Raw genomic sequence first — 16,220 nt, 5'->3', positions numbered from 1 at the left:
GAGGTGTTAAGACTGGTCGGCCTGGTGTAAGGATAATGTTACTGGGTGGGATATAATACTAAATGTCTGCAGCATGATGCCCCAGTGCTTGACATCGATATAAACTGCCAAACTGCAGACACTGTAGCGACATGACTAAAAGTGTTAAAGCTATATTAAAAATCCAAATTATACACACACACACACAGATCTGTTTGGGCATGAACTTGGTATCAGTATGGACATCAATTTATCTTTATTTCTCACCCACAGTGTAAACATTATCTTAAATGCACCAGCAGACTCCGTGGGGTGCATAAAAATGCCCTCTTTCACAAACAAGTTGCCTTCTGAGGAGATCATTGCATGCCTGAAATGCCCTGATGGGCAACCTGTATCATACCAGACTACTGGTCTGGAAAATAAACGATCTAAGCATGACAACAATTGTTACCAAAGAACAAGACTTTGCTGAGCTAATGTTGATAAATTATGAACCTGGAGGTGGAATCTTTTATTCCACACTAATGCATATGACTGCATATTTTCTCCCAATTTTATACTTCAAAACAGTGGTTGAAAACAACAAGATGCGTAACCAGACAAATCTTGTCCTAAATTAACACCCTCACAGAACACTGAGAATATTCATGTCTTTAAAAAGTCCCTATAAAAAGCAATCAAAGCACTGACTCATCAGTTAAGCTGTATCCTAACAAACAGAATATAATAATAATAATAATAAAACAAGCCAGAAATTTTAGTCTTCAAATCTTTCAAGTCATTGTCAATTTGTGTTTAAAAAAATTCAGAATATTTATGAAGATTAATTTGCTCTGTAATCTTGCAGCATTTTGCTTGATTTCCTCAGAAAAAAGTATGTGACATTATATATTAAGATCTTTGCTGGACTCTCTGCAATGTGACTTCTCTCCACCACTAGAGTAGGGTGACATAGAGGGAAAACTGGGAGAGATGAGTGTAAAATGGTCAAAATACAGAACATTTACAGCAGTTGCTTTACATATGTTTTATTAAACCTCTGAGTAAAGTTTTATAAAAACAAAAATTACTTCTTAAACTTTATGAAAATACTAAAGGTTTCCCTAGTTTCATTTAGCACAATTGTTGCACACAGGTGACCTATTTATAACTATGAATGGCATTGAATGATTATTATTCATCTTCTTCTTATTATTAAATGCATTATTATTATCATTAAATGTATTATTATTATTATTGTTATTATTATTATTATTATTATTATTAAATGCAATAGTGATTATTATTCTTTTACCTCTTATCAAATGTATTATTATTACTAACTGCAATATTGATACACATGTAATTGTTATTTTTATTAACATTATTAAATTATATTATTAAATTATATTATTATTATTATTATTATTATTATTATTATTAAATGCACTATTATTATTATTGTTACCAACAGATTTAAGTGCACTAGTCAACAAAATCATAAAATACATGCATACATTATTCTCTCCCCAAAACTTATGACCCACACAAAATTACTGTATCATGGTCATTTTAATCCAATCTGTAAATTGTCATCACTGACTCATAAAAAAATCACTGCCCTTTGTTCAGTGCTCCATGACAAATCACTAATGTCACTGGTGAGTTTGCATATGACAGCGAAACATATTGCTTTGTCAACAGTTACTAAACTTAAAGGTAAATAATGAGAAATTGGTACAGCATATTTTCACTTACAAAGCCATGACCAACTGCAAAGAACACAGACCCTGATCTACTGCCGCATACTGAGATGGCAGATCAAGTTCTATGTCATTTATTCTGCTAATTACTCCTAACAAACTGTAGAGACCCAGATCTGCTGGCACATTATGTGATGGCAGATATGGGTCACTGCAGTCTGCCATTGGAATCAACTTATTAGCAAATATATATGGTACCATAAATCATATTATTTTAGTGCCGTAAAATCTCAGCAAAACTTTTCTTTTGGCAATATAAAACTGTAGTGAATTACCCTGAATACAAATTACTGCTTTTCTTCACAGAAACAATCACAAGTCCATCTTGTCAAATCTTAATTTGTCATCCACAGAACAAAAATGGTATTTATGAAATGGCAGTAACCTTTACTAATTTCTACAATTACCAATAATTAAATCGGAGAAACTTCTATAACTTGTTGCAGATAGTTGTTGTTGATAAAACACAATAATACCAAAAACCAAAATTATACCAGTACCAGTTTTGTTTTGTAGAGAAGTTCCCTTTTAAATAGCAGCAGGTGGCAGAAGCAATTCAAATCACTAAATGTGTGCATTAACCTTTACCAATATGTACTGTATGTGTTGAATATAAGCAATTCAAATCACTAAATGTGTGTATCAACCATTACCAATATGTACTGTATGTGTTGAATATAAGCAATTCAAATCACTAAATGTGTGTATCAACCATTACCAATATGTACTGTATGTGTTGAATATAAGCAATTCAAATCACTAAATGTGTGTATCAACCATTACCAATGTGTACTGTATGTGTTGAATATAAGCAATTCAATCACTAAATGTGTGTATCAACCATTACCAATGTGTACTGTATGTGTTGAATGTAAGCGGTTTGAATCACTAAATGTGTGTATCAACCATTACCAATATGTACTGTATGTGTTGAATATAAGCAATTCAATCACTAAATGTGTGTATCAACCATTACCAATATGTACTGTATGTGTTTAATGTAAGCAGTTTGAATCACTAATGTGTTTATCAACCATTACCAATATGTACTGCCAACTATCCATACAGCTGGTCAACAACATTTTTCTAATTCATTGTTAACTGTCTACTCTCATAATTTGTTTGAAACTGCCTTCATGTTTGAGAATGCCAATACTTATAGGCTTCATGCTAGGGAACGAATTATGCAAAATAAGCACCAAAAATTCTGTTATTTTACCCATGTAGGTCCAAAAAGCAAACCTCACTTTGCCTCGAATTGATTAAATAATCTTACCCCCACACAATTTTGTTTTAGTACAATAAATTATCAATTTTCCCTTCAAAGAAGAGGTCAGAAAAACAGAAAAAGAAGTCCTTTCTTCTGTAGTCAATTTTGGTGCTAATTTTATGACCATATATACAAAAATTCACACTGCTCTCAACATATATAACTCCGTCCTAAAATTCACACAGATGCATTGAAAAACAGGTGAATTTCTTTTGCCAATACAAACTTATTGGACATATTCAGATACGTTACTAATAAAGTAAGCATTATATCAAATAAATCATCATATAAAAACAGAAGAAAAGGGAGATTCTGCAACAGAATATGTTACTGATTCAAGACTACAACCTATTTTTCAGGTTGCTATTTTATACCACACAAGAACACTGGAGGAACGAAATAAGAAAACTTTTTTAAAATAAAATTTCAATAATCTGATGTGCTGATATGAAAAAACATTAGTCTGAAGTGACTTTTTCAAACTTATACACACACTTCAGCCCATTTTCATCAACTGTGTCTATTTGGGCAGATGTAATCTTTATCCTAATTTACAGTGGATTCCTGTTAATTGGGACACATTGGGACTAGAACACTTTGGCCAAATTAAGTGGCTGCCCCAATAATACGAAGAAGTCAAAAAGGTATACATCTACTTTGTCCTTTAAGATTTGTCCCAAATAAAGGCTATCCCGATTAAAAGACAGCCCAATTAACTGGAATCTACTGCATTAGAATCAAGCCAGGAAGCTGGCTTATAATCAGGATTAATCACACTCAGCAAGCTTTTGCATGATTAGTTATCCTACTCCATATAGTATAATTGTCCTTGCTACACTGTGCCAGAAGTCTGCAAGAGCTATGATGAGCTGTGATTTTGCTGCAACTATTCCATGTCTGCCACAACCATTTGCTGGAACTTGCAGCTGTGTGCCAAAGGGGTGCAGAAATCCATTGTCTGAGTCAGTTATTTGTTCATACAGACGAGCAACATTTGCTTGGTTACTTGTTTATGGACAAGTCAACTGGTCTGTAACTTGAAAGGGCAGTAATTCCTGTTTTGTCTAGGCAAAGTTTACACAAGCACCATTCATACTTACCTGCAAGTAACATACTGATGTGTTGTACAATTACATTGGGTGTACTGAAATTTATTGATTAGGATGGAAATTAGCTGCAGGTTCTATGGATACAACCAACGGAAGAAGACATTACTGGCTTAGGTTATATCATCTGATGGTTACAATAAATTGAATTTCATTGGCCAGTGGACAGGGCTTCCCTGAAGAATCTATTGTTTTGACGTAATCACTGGATTCTTTGTAACCATTATGCAAGACTATGATAATTTTTCCTGGGAAAGCATCTGGACAGATAGTTTTCTTATAAAACTTAGCCTGAATATTGAACACTTGAATGAATGGTCAGCAAAACAGGCTAAAACTACACTTGACTATGACAGGGAATATGATAAAAGAATGAAAATGAGTTCAAAGATTCTGAACTGCAGGAATTTCCTTGGCTCAAGGTCAATAAAGACTGAACAATCACATCTTGTAATATATGTAAGAGATACAATAACCCTCAACTGCAGGCCATAAAACCAGTTGATTGTTTGCAGGACAGGTTAACACAATGAAATACATGTTAAAACACCAAAAAAGTGCAAAGCACAATACATGTCAGCTAAAGTTTGATAATGAAACAGCCAAATCTGAGAAAAAAGAAGTTGTAGGTGATTTGGACAGAGTGATCCATAAATACAACGAAGCCAAAATAAGCATTATAAGAAGCTATTTAACACTGCAAAGCAGAGAAAATATTTTCAGACTCTGAATTTATTTTTGAGGTTTTAAAAAAAATGGAGTTGATCCTGGAACTGATCAACAGAAAAATGTCAAAGATTAAAACATTTAGAGCTAAATTCATATCCATCCTCAGGTGCAAGTACTGATTAAGCAGTTATAGACCAAGAATGCAGCCTTGTTAGATTTACCGACCCTGACCATGAAAGTCCAGTTACAGTACTTGTAATTAAGCGAGAACTTTGTAACCTCGATATACACACATTATAGCCCTCACTTTGTTTGTGTCAAAATGGGTGGCACAAGCATAAACATGGGAGCAAAGAATGCTGTTTTGCTAAAAAGCTTTCAGACACTGTTGATAATCCTGTTACCATAATGCACTGTGTAGCACATAGACTGGAGCTTGGTGTTTTGGATGCTGCCAAGAAATTCCCTTACTTTGGTCAGTTTGAACAGACAGTCAAATTATTATACCAATTGTATTCCTTCAGTCCTAAAAGGAATAATCTGTAGAAAATGTCAGAAATCTGAGCCAGTGAATTAATTATGTACTCTGAAATCAGGTCAGTTGGATGGGTAGCCATTACAGAAGGTCTGGAAATGTCATTTATATGGACTTTAAGCCAACAGTCATCCATTTGGAGCAGCTCCTGGAGACTTCAAAACTTGCAGATAAAAGTGGACAAGCTAAGAAACTTCTGGATGATCTTACTCAGGTTAAATTTGTAAATACATGCAATTAATGATGACCTCAAGCATCTAACTGCAGTTAGTCAGCTATTGCAGCAGACAAATGATCTGATTTTTGAAGTGAGTGAGGCTTTAAACACACTGTACCAACATATGCATACCAGAGGGTAAGGCTGTAAACACACTGTACCAACATCTGATGCCAGAGGGTGAGGCTGTAAACACACTGTACCAACATCTGATGCCAGAGGGTGAGGCTGTAAACACACTGTACCAACATATGCATGCCAGAGGATGAGGCTGTAAACACACTGTACCAACATCTGATGCCAGAGGGTGAGGCTGTAAACACACTGTACCAACATCTGATGCCAGAGGGTGAGGCTGTAAACACACTGTACCAACATCTGATGCCAGAGGATAAGGCTGTAAACACACTGTACCAACATCTGATGCCAGAGGGTGAGGCTGTAAACACACTGTACCAACATCTGATGCCAGAGGGTAAGGCTGTAAACACACTGTACCAACATCTGATGCCAGAGGGTGAGGCTGTAAACACACTGTAAAAACATCTGATGCCAGAGGGTGAGGCTGTAAACACACTGTACCAACATATGCATGCCAGAGGATGAGGCTGTAAACACACTGTACCAACATCTGATGCCAGAGGGTGAGGCTGTAAACACACTGTACCAACATCTGATGCCAAAGGGTGAGGCTGTAAACACACTGTACAAACATATGCATGCCAGAGGATCAGGCTGTAAACACACTGTAAAAACATCTGATGCCAGAGGGTGATTCTGTAAACACACTGTACCAACATATGCATGCCAGGGGGTTAGGCTGTAAACACACTGTAAAAACATCTGATGCCAGAGGGTGAGGCTGTAAACACACTGTACCAACATCTGATGCCAGAGGGTGAGGCTGTAAACACAGTGTACCAACATCTGATGCCAGAGGGTGAGGCTGTAAACACACTGTACCAACATATGCATGCCAGGGAGTGACATCTGGTAACTGTCAGTTTGACTTTTATAATCAGTTTGACTCCAAAACTCGACAATGTCAAGACATCAAAACTGAAGGAGTCCATTACCAAAGGCCTTCACTGATGACAATGACATTGAAAACTTCCTTCAGCAAGTGAGTCAACAGTTTTCAGGATCTTGCTCAACCTCCATTGTCTCACTTTCAAATATTCAACTTCCGGGTGTGGACACACTCCTTTAATGAACTTGCTGTGTATGTAAATGAAACTGTTGATTCCCTGTATACTTTTGTCCAATGTGTTTTCCCTGAGGATATCAGACAGAGCATTCCTGATGAATGGCAGAACCTAAAGGTGAGAGTGTCCATGCAAAATTCAGGTCATCCACTACCTGTTCTCTCTCAGCTACTTTAATCCCAAGAACAAACGTTTATGCATGTGAAGACACTGGTACAATTGCTCTTTACACTTTCACCTTCCACAGCATAGTGTGAAAGGACATCTTCTCCACAGATAGTGTAAAAGGATATCTTCTCCACAGCATAATGTAAAAGGATATCTTTGTCTATGAACCAGATTAAAATCCCATTTCACAGTACTCTCAGCCGGAAAATCTAATCAGTTAGGTGAGGATTGTTGCCAATGGACCTGGTTTAAATGACTTTGAGCCAGTAGAAAGTGTAATGTATTGGTTAAACAAAGGTCCTGGAACAAGGCATCTCACACATAAAGCCAGGCAGCCAAGTTCTCAGCCTGAAACACAACCGTGTATAGGCCAGTATAAACCTGAGCCAACTGATGTAAACTTTCTAAAGGATGTCTTTGATAAAATTAGGGACAGTAATGCAAGAGCAAAAGTGATGCAGGCCATAGCTTCTGATCAGTGTTCTCTTCAATAACAGTGTGGACTGATGTGTCTTGTGACTGTTTAACTTTTTCATAGTTAATTTACTTTTTGTTTTAATTGCCAACATAATGACTCAAGCAAACCCACAGCATATTACATAAAGTTTTGCATAATTTTATTGATTTAAATGTTGCAGTTTAATAAAAGTAAATATTTTAACAGTCCTTTCTTCCACTATTCTTTTTTTAGCTAAGAAATTTTGGAGAAGTATATCTTTTATACAGAAGAGAAAACGTTTTAATTTATTTGTCCATGGATGACTTGATTTTGAACAAATTTCTGCATTCATTATCAGAAAAGGTAATCTATATGAGAAAAACAATAATGCAGGAAGTTTGCAGCAAAAAACTGCAAGTTAGCCATAAATGCATGTTGCATGCTGGATTTTTTGTTAAGGAATGCGTCTCATATCGCCATTTTACATATGCTAACAATTTTAAAATGTATAACAGACGGCAAATGGATCACCTTAAGTGATAGTTGTCAGGGAAAATAAAAATATTTTCAGACAATTTGTGTCCAGAAGTTCTAATCAGTGGTTACATATCAAACAAGTGTTTATTCCATACACTCTCCACAGAACTGGACATGCGAGTGAATGCTGCCAAACACTATGTGTGTATTCATTAAAGAAGAGCTATTAAAATACTAAATTAAGATGGAATATAATATATGAAAGAAATTTGTTAATAATTTATTGAAGCATTTTGTTAAAATTCCAAAGACAATGCAGATAACAATATGGCATCTCACCTTTACATTTCCCTTCGTAAGAGAGGTCACATTCTTGTAGTCACATACCACAAATGCTACTAAATAAGTGCTCATAGCTACACTCTTTTCAAAGTGGTCCACCATTAGAGATCCCTTCTCGTAAAATTCAGTCCGATTTAATGGCATATTAAAAAGTGTAATATAGTCCTTTTCCCTGACTATTGACATCTGAAAGGTGGCTTTAATATGGGGTTCATCAAAACAAGGAAATGCAGCTCTGGCATCAGTCGGCTCAAAGTGAGTTGTAGCAATGTATCTGAAAATAAATGAATCATCATCAGACTGAAGCCATCAAAAATATATGTGATAGGAAGTCTTAGGGTATAAACTTCATGCTGATACAACTTCTTGTTTCAGAGAAATGATAAAGAAGACTTTCAAGATAACTGACACGCCAACCATCTTTAACATTGGATTTGCACCATTTTCATTTAGGACCAATTAGACATGACATGAAGTGTTCTGGTGAAAACTGAATATGAACAAGACTATCCATCTTGGAAGAGTGGTGAAAATGTGCCTTTCATGATGGCAGTATTTATGTGTGTAGCAATGGTAGTGTGCCTTTCATGATGGCAGTATTTATGTGTGTAGTAATGGTAGTGTGCCTTTCATGATGGCAGTATTTATGTGTGTAGTAATGGCAGCGTGCCTTTCATGATGGCAGTATTTATGTGTGTAGCAATGGTAGCGTGCCTTTCATGATGGCAGTATTTATGTGTAGTAATGGCAGTGGTAGTGTGCCTTTCATGATGGCAGTATTTATGTGTGTAGTAATGGTAGCGTGCCTTTCATGATGGCATTATTTATATGTGTAGTAATGGTAGCATGCCTTTCATGATGGCAGTATTTGTGTGTAGTAATGGTAGCGTGCCTTTCATGATGGCAGTATTTATATGTGTAGTAATCGTAGCATGCCTTTCATGATGGCAGTATTTATGTGTGTAGTAATGGTAGCGTGCCTTTCATGATGGCAGTATTTATGTGTGTAGTAATGGTAGCGTGCCTTTCATGATGGCAGTATTTATGTGTGTAGTAATGGCAGCATGCCTTTCATGATGGCAGTATTTATGTGTGTAGCAATGGCAGCGTGCCTTTCATGATGGCAGTATTTATGTGTGTAGCAATGGTAGCGTGCCTTTCATGATGGCAGTATTTATGTGTGTAGCAATGGTAGCGTGCCTTTCATGATGGCAGTATTTATGTGTGTAGCAATGGTAGTGTGCCTTTCATGATGGCAGTATTTATGTGTGTAGCAATGGTAGTGTGCCTTTCATGATGGCAGTATTTATGTGTGTAGTAATGGTAGTGTGCCTTTCATGATGGCAGTATTTATGTGTGTAGTAATGGCAGCATGCCTTTCATGATGGCAGTATTTATGTGTGTAGCAATGGTAGTGTGCCTTTCATGATGGCAGTATTTATGTGTGTAGTAATGGTAGTGTGCCTTTCATGATGGCAGTATTTATGTGTGTAGTAATGGTAGTGTGCCTTTCATGATGGCAGTATTTATGTGTGTAGTAATGGTAGCGTGCCTTTCATGATGGCAGTATTTATGTGTGTAGCAATGGTAGCATGCCTTTCATGATGGCAGTATTTATGTGTGTAGTAATGGTAGTGTGCCTTTCATGATGGCAGTATTTATGTGTATAGTAATGGTAGCATGCCTTTCATGATGGCAGTATTTATGTGTGTAGTAATGGTAGTGTGCCTTTCATGATGGCAGTATTTATGTGTGTAGTAATGGTAGCATGCCTTTCATGATGGCAGTATTTATGTGTGTAGTAATGGTAGCATGCCTTTCATGATGGCAGTATTTATGTGTGTAGTAATGGTAGCATGCCTTTCATGATGGCAGTATTTATGTGTGTAGTAATGGTAGCGTGCCTTTCATGATGGCAGTATTTTTGTGTAGTAATGGCAATGGTAGTGTGCCTTTCATGATGGCAGTATTTATGTGTGTAGTAATGGTAGCGTGCCTTTCATGATGGCAGTATTTATGTGTGTAGTAATGGTAGTGTACCTTTCATGATGGCAGTATTTATGTGTGTAGTAATGGTAGTGTGCCTTTCATGATGGCAGTATTTATGTGTGTAGTAATGGTAGCATGCCTTTCATGATGGCAGTATTTATGTGTGTAGTAATGGTAGTGTGCCTTTCATGATGGCAGTATTTATGTGTATAGTAATGGTAGCATGCCTTTCATGATGGCAGTATTTATGTGTGTAGTAATGGTAGTGTGCCTTTCATGATGGCAGTATTTATGTGTGTAGTAATGGTAGCATGCCTTTCATGATGGCAGTATTTATGTGTGTAGTAATGGTAGCATGCCTTTCATGATGGCAGTATTTATGTGTGTAGTAATGGTAGCATGCCTTTCATGATGGCAGTATTTATGTGTGTAGTAATGGTAGCGTGCCTTTCATGATGGCAGTATTTTTGTGTAGTAATGGCAATGGTAGTGTGCCTTTCATGATGGCAGTATTTATGTGTGTAGTAATGGTAGCGTGCCTTTCATGATGGCAGTATTTATGTGTGTAGTAATGGTAGTGTACCTTTCATGATGGCAGTATTTATGTGTGTAGTAATGGTAGTGTGCCTTTCATGATGGCAGTATTTATGTGTGTAGTAATGGTAGCATGCCTTTCATGATGGCAGTATTTATGTGTGTAGTAATGGCAGCATGCCTTTCATGATGGCAGTATTTATGTGTGTAGCAATGGTAGTGTGCCTTTCATGATGGCAGTATTTATGTGTGTAGTAATGGTAGTGTGCCTTTCATGATGGCAGTATTTATGTGTGTAGTAATGGTAGCATGGCTTTCATGATGTCAGTATTTATGTGTGTAGTAATGGTAGCATGCCTTTCATGATGGCAATATTTATGTGTATAGTAATGGTAGCATGCCTTTCATGATGGCAGTATTTATGTGTGTAGTAATGGTAGCGTGCCTTTCATGATGGCAGTATTTATGTGTGTAGTAATGGTAGCATGCCTTTCATGATGGCAGTATTTATGTGTGTAGTAATGGTAGCATGCCTTTCATGATGGCAGTATTTATGTGTATAGTAATGGTAGCATGCCTTTCATGATGGCAGTATTTATGTGTGTAGTAATGGTAGCATGCCTTTCATGATGGCAGTATTTATGTGTGTAGTAATGGTAGCATGCCTTTCATGATGGCAGTATTTATGTGTGTAGTAATGGTAGCATGCCTTTCATGATGGCAGTATTTATGTGTGTAGTAATGGTAGCATGCCTTTCATGATGGCAGTATTTATGTGTGTAGTAATGGTAGCGTGCCTTTCATGATGGCAGTATTTATGTGTGTAGTAATGGTAGCATGCCTTTCATGATGGCAGTATTTATGTGTGTAGTAATGGTAGCATGCCTTTCATGATGGCAGTATTTATGTGTGTAGTAATGGTAGCATGCCTTTCATGATGGCAGTATTTATGTGTGTAGTAATGGTAGTGTGCCTTTCATGATGGCAGTATTTATGTGTGTAGTAATGGTAGTGTGCCTTTCATGATGGCAGTATTTATGTGTGTAGTAATGGTAGCGTGCCTTTCATGATGGCAGTATTTATGTGTGTAGTAATGGCAGCATGCCTTTCATGATGGCAGTATTTATGTGTGTAGCAATGGTAGTGTGCCTTTCATGATGGCAGTATTTATGTGTGTAGTAATGGTAGTGTGCCTTTCATGATGGCAGTATTTATGTGTGTAGTAATGGTAGTGTGCCTTTCATGATGGCAGTATTTATGTGTGTAGTAATGGTAGTGTGCCTTTCATGATGGCAGTATTCATGTGTGTAGTAATGGTAGCATGCCTCTCATGATGGCATTATTTATGTGTGTACTAATGGTAGTGTTTAATGGCACCTCAGAACAATCGTGGTCAACGAAAAGTAAAATTCCCAAAATTTTAAACAGAAGAATTGCACAATACTCCTAAGAATATAAACTCTTCCAAATAAATATGAGAAACATGTAAAACAAGACAGCATATAAAGAATAATGATGTTACAAGTCTGTAAAAATATATATATGAGTAAAATCAATAAAGTATTTGGAGTTTACCTTCAGTTTTATACATGTGGTGAGACAAGTATAACTTAAATTTCCTGTATCTTTTTTTGAGAAAGGAGGTAAATATACATTATTGTTCTTCATTTACCTTTCCTCTCCATTATCAGTCTTGTAACTGCTTTTGTAAAATCCTGATAATTTTCCTGTTAGCTGTCCCGAGAACCTGACCTCCAAATTAAACTGTGTTCCAGTTGGTAGTGACCTCTCCAGTCTGACATAGATCTGTTCATTTTTCTTGTATTCCAAGTTCTCTTTAACCAGAACATTTTGCCCGTTAGGTAATTTAACACTGTAATCGGAGATATTTAGGTCTTTGATGTGAAAGACAATAAAATCTGTCTCTTTCTGAACTTTACACAAAATAGTCACAACTCCTTGAAAGATAGACAGTGATATATTTGGATGGAGGAAGATATTGTATTCTATAGGTAAAACAGAATCTGGAAGTCGCACATTCTTCCATGGGAAAGGTTTACCATTTGTGGCAATATAGTCATCACTCTGAACATTCACAGATGTCTCATGTTCCTTGATTTTGCTGTATCCTGACCCACAGATTGGTTGCGAAGGTCGAGCAAAGGCAGCTATAAGTGTAATGAGAAGAAGAAATAAACCAATGAAGATGGCAACAATAGTAGCCTTGCCCTGGCTACACACGAACTGTTTACAGCGTTGTGGAACTGATGGCTCATATACAGCTTTTCTGTGAAGGCTTTCACCTGAAAGAATTAAAAGAAAACATTGAACAGACACTAATGCAAAGTCCTGACTCGATGAATGCCAATACTTGATGATTACCATGAAAACTATTGAAAAATTTCATACCATAGTTGTACTGTTGTCAGAATAATTTCCTATAATTTGACATAGTAATATAATAATATTAAGTGTGTTTGTGTGTGTGTGTGTGAGAGAGAGATTCAGATTTATAACGTAGCTTTAACAATTTTTCAGTCACATCGCTATGATGTCTGCAGTGTGGCAGTTTATAGTGATGTCTTGCACTGCGGCATCATGCCACAGACATGTAGTATGATGTCCCACCCAGTCACAGTATCCTGACACCATGTCGACCAATCCGAACACTAACCTCTTAATGCCAAACTGTACATAATTGATTGCCAAATAATATTAAAAATAGAATGTCTCATTATACATCTGCAAGGACTCCCCACTTAAAAATCCTATTGAAAACCCTGTAGTTATGGTATCTGATATCTTTTAATGGTCAAAATCAATGATATAATAATGACAAGTTAGTTATAAGAACTAAATTTGTACATACTATAAAATAATGTAAAAATGGTTATATTATTACAATGTATCAACAGTGCTGGATGTAACCATTTTTAAGAATGTTAACAATTAAATATACACCAATGACTAACTTGTCTTTGCATACCATGATGAACTCAAAAGTTCCATAGAAAGAAGTTCAGATGGTTCAGAAGCATGACCTTGACTGGGTCTGAAGAAATGCATCACTTTGGTTTCGAAAAATCACCAAGTCACATCAAGACTAATCATATAATTTTTGTAAATTTCCAATAAAATGCAATGCAAGAATACAGAAATAAATTTGTAAGGTATTTATATGTAGTTAAACTATAGGCAAAATTAAATTTTGAGCAATTTATTTAATTCAAAATATCAGGTGGAGAGAGGGACCATCAACCTGTTTTACCCATTGGGTCTATATTAAAATAAATGGCCTTAGACTTAGGTACTGTATTGTACCATAATAATGACACTGCCATATACCTGTATCAAAGTAAGTATGGCACAGGTATGGTGAAAAACTTTTAAATCAGTTACTGATGCTAAATATAGACATAAAAGTGTATTCAGGTACACACAGCAATCATGACAGGCTGAATAAAATATAATGTAGATACTCATATATATGTCAAGTCCAACTGTAAACTGCACAGACCCAGATCTGCAGTTGCATAATGTGCCATCAGATCTGGGTCTGTGAATTTTGTTAGGAGTAACCAGCAGAACAAACAACACAGATCCTTATCTGCAGGTGCTTTATCTACAGCAGGTCAGGATCTTTGTTGTTTGCAGTTTGACTCATCTTATAGGCTAGCATATACAGTATACCATTGTATACTCATTATTCCCACTATGAAAACAAAGTTATATGGACAGCGTTCTTTTGCATACCAGGGCCCAGCAATGTCGAATGAATTGCCCACTGAACTTAGACACAAAGACACAGTGATCACATTCAAGAGAGCTCTCAAAACTCACTTATTTCGACTGCAAGAACAAACTTAAAGACCTAATAATGTTTCCTACCTTAAATATTTTCTGCATGTTTTTTTATTTTTTTAATGTTTTTCTAATTTCATGGTGTCTGCTTTTGTAATAATATCATTATATGTTTTTAATCTTATAGGTGTTGTCTAATGTTGTAAAGTGCTTAGAGCTTTAAAGTCCTCATTATTATTATTATTATTATCTTAATTATATAACCTAGAAGAGGTACGAACAGGTGTCATTTGAGTAATAGGGCTTTGAATTTGATATTATGTTTATTTAACAGATTAATGTTATATGGATAATGGGAATAATTAAAGCACATGGCATTGTTGTGGGTTCTCAATCATCAAAGATTGAAATGATAGTGTAGCGGGACCACTACAGTAAATGCCTTGGGGAGAATGCTGCGGGTATATTCCAAGGTTAGACACACACAAGTTTTGAGGTCTGGCTTCTTGTGAGTACTTTCTGATGTTTATGATCTGGAAACCATTAGTGTGGAATTGGTTGTTTTGTTGATGACATGTGCTCGTGAATTCCAAGAGAGGGTTTTTACTTGTTTGTGACTCTCAGAGACTCCAAAATGTTTAAAACTATATATAAAAGTCAAATATAATATTTCAACAACAGTGACTTATTCAGAATTCAAACCATTCCAAGCTTGGATCTCATGTCTTAAACTTGGTCATATTACATCTCACATAATGGCAGTCTTTCACATTTTTCAAAACAAGTTGGCATTATTAATACCTGGATGCATGGAAACGTAAATTCCTGCACACACAGAGTATAGTATAACATATTTTGTAAAAAGATGCCAATGCATAATGTGTATAGCTGAGCTGAATATCCTACGCTGATAAGTTGTTATATATCGGGGTGGGGGGTGGGGGGGCAATAACTCTGTGAAATTTTTGATGAATACATTGGCAGATGTCAGGACACACCTGGAAAGAAACTGTGTTATAATTTTAAAAAAAACAACATGTTTCTTATGCAGTGAGATAAATATAAAGAATATGATAGAAAATAAAAAGGCATTCAACTGACTGGGCATTTTGTACAACACAATTAATATTCTGGAATCGATAGCGTATTGTTATTTTGTCCTTGCCACGTGAAACACATACTTTGCATGACATATGTCACTGTAATGCAATGTCAATAAACAAGTGTATACCGGGAAGAAAGGAAACATCTTCAACATCGTTATCTGACATGTTGATTACCGCCGTTGGTTTTCTTTTTCTGTGCCTAATGGCTGTATCCGTGATGGCCTCCCTCTTTAACATAATAGGCTTACTCCGTGTAATGTTTTTCTTGGTGACGTGATGTACAGTCAGTGCTTTTTGCACTGAAAATTACTTATGTTGCAGTTGATATCATTGTTAAATTGTTAATATTTTATATGATTACTATTCTTGTTATATATTATTATTTACAGAAAGAAGAAAAGAGATAATATAAAAATGATTGCATGTTATTAGGTAAATGTAAAAGCGGTGCGAACGTATTTCGACTATAATAATTTATATCCGACAGACCTAAAACACTGGTGGTATCACGGTACCAATTGTTTTTCCATAGACCTTAATGCTAATGTCTGGGGAAATAAATATATTTTCTATCCTACTTTTGCGTGCACGTCACACGCTTTTCTAGAGAGCAGTGTTAGATTGTTAATTTGACAAGG

General features: G+C 36.0%; 1 protein-coding gene across 2 annotated transcripts in view; it reads right to left on the bottom strand.

Moving 5' to 3' along the window:
• LOC149793281 (glutamyl aminopeptidase-like) overlaps positions 1–15,840 on the bottom strand; it is a 109,800-nt gene extending 93,960 nt beyond the window's left edge. For both annotated transcript variants that reach the window (XM_089967263.1, XM_089967264.1), the window contains exons 1-3: positions 15,708–15,840; positions 12,348–12,978; positions 8,150–8,426 (exon numbers count right to left, since the gene is read on the bottom strand). In XM_089967263.1, coding sequence (XP_089823389.1) covers positions 8,150–8,426; positions 12,348–12,978; positions 15,708–15,819 — 1,020 coding nt within the window. In that variant the 5' untranslated portion in view covers positions 15,820–15,840. The remainder of the gene's footprint in view (positions 1–8,149; positions 8,427–12,347; positions 12,979–15,707) is intronic.
• Between the last annotated feature and the right edge of the window lie 380 nt (positions 15,841–16,220).

The sequence above is a fragment of the Sinohyriopsis cumingii genome, chromosome 8 (genome assembly GCF_028554795.1).
Source record: "Sinohyriopsis cumingii isolate HCF-2022 chromosome 8, ASM2855479v2, whole genome shotgun sequence".
NCBI lineage: Eukaryota > Metazoa > Mollusca > Bivalvia > Unionida > Unionidae > Sinohyriopsis > Sinohyriopsis cumingii.
This window is presented reverse-complemented; position numbering and strand designations above follow the sequence as displayed.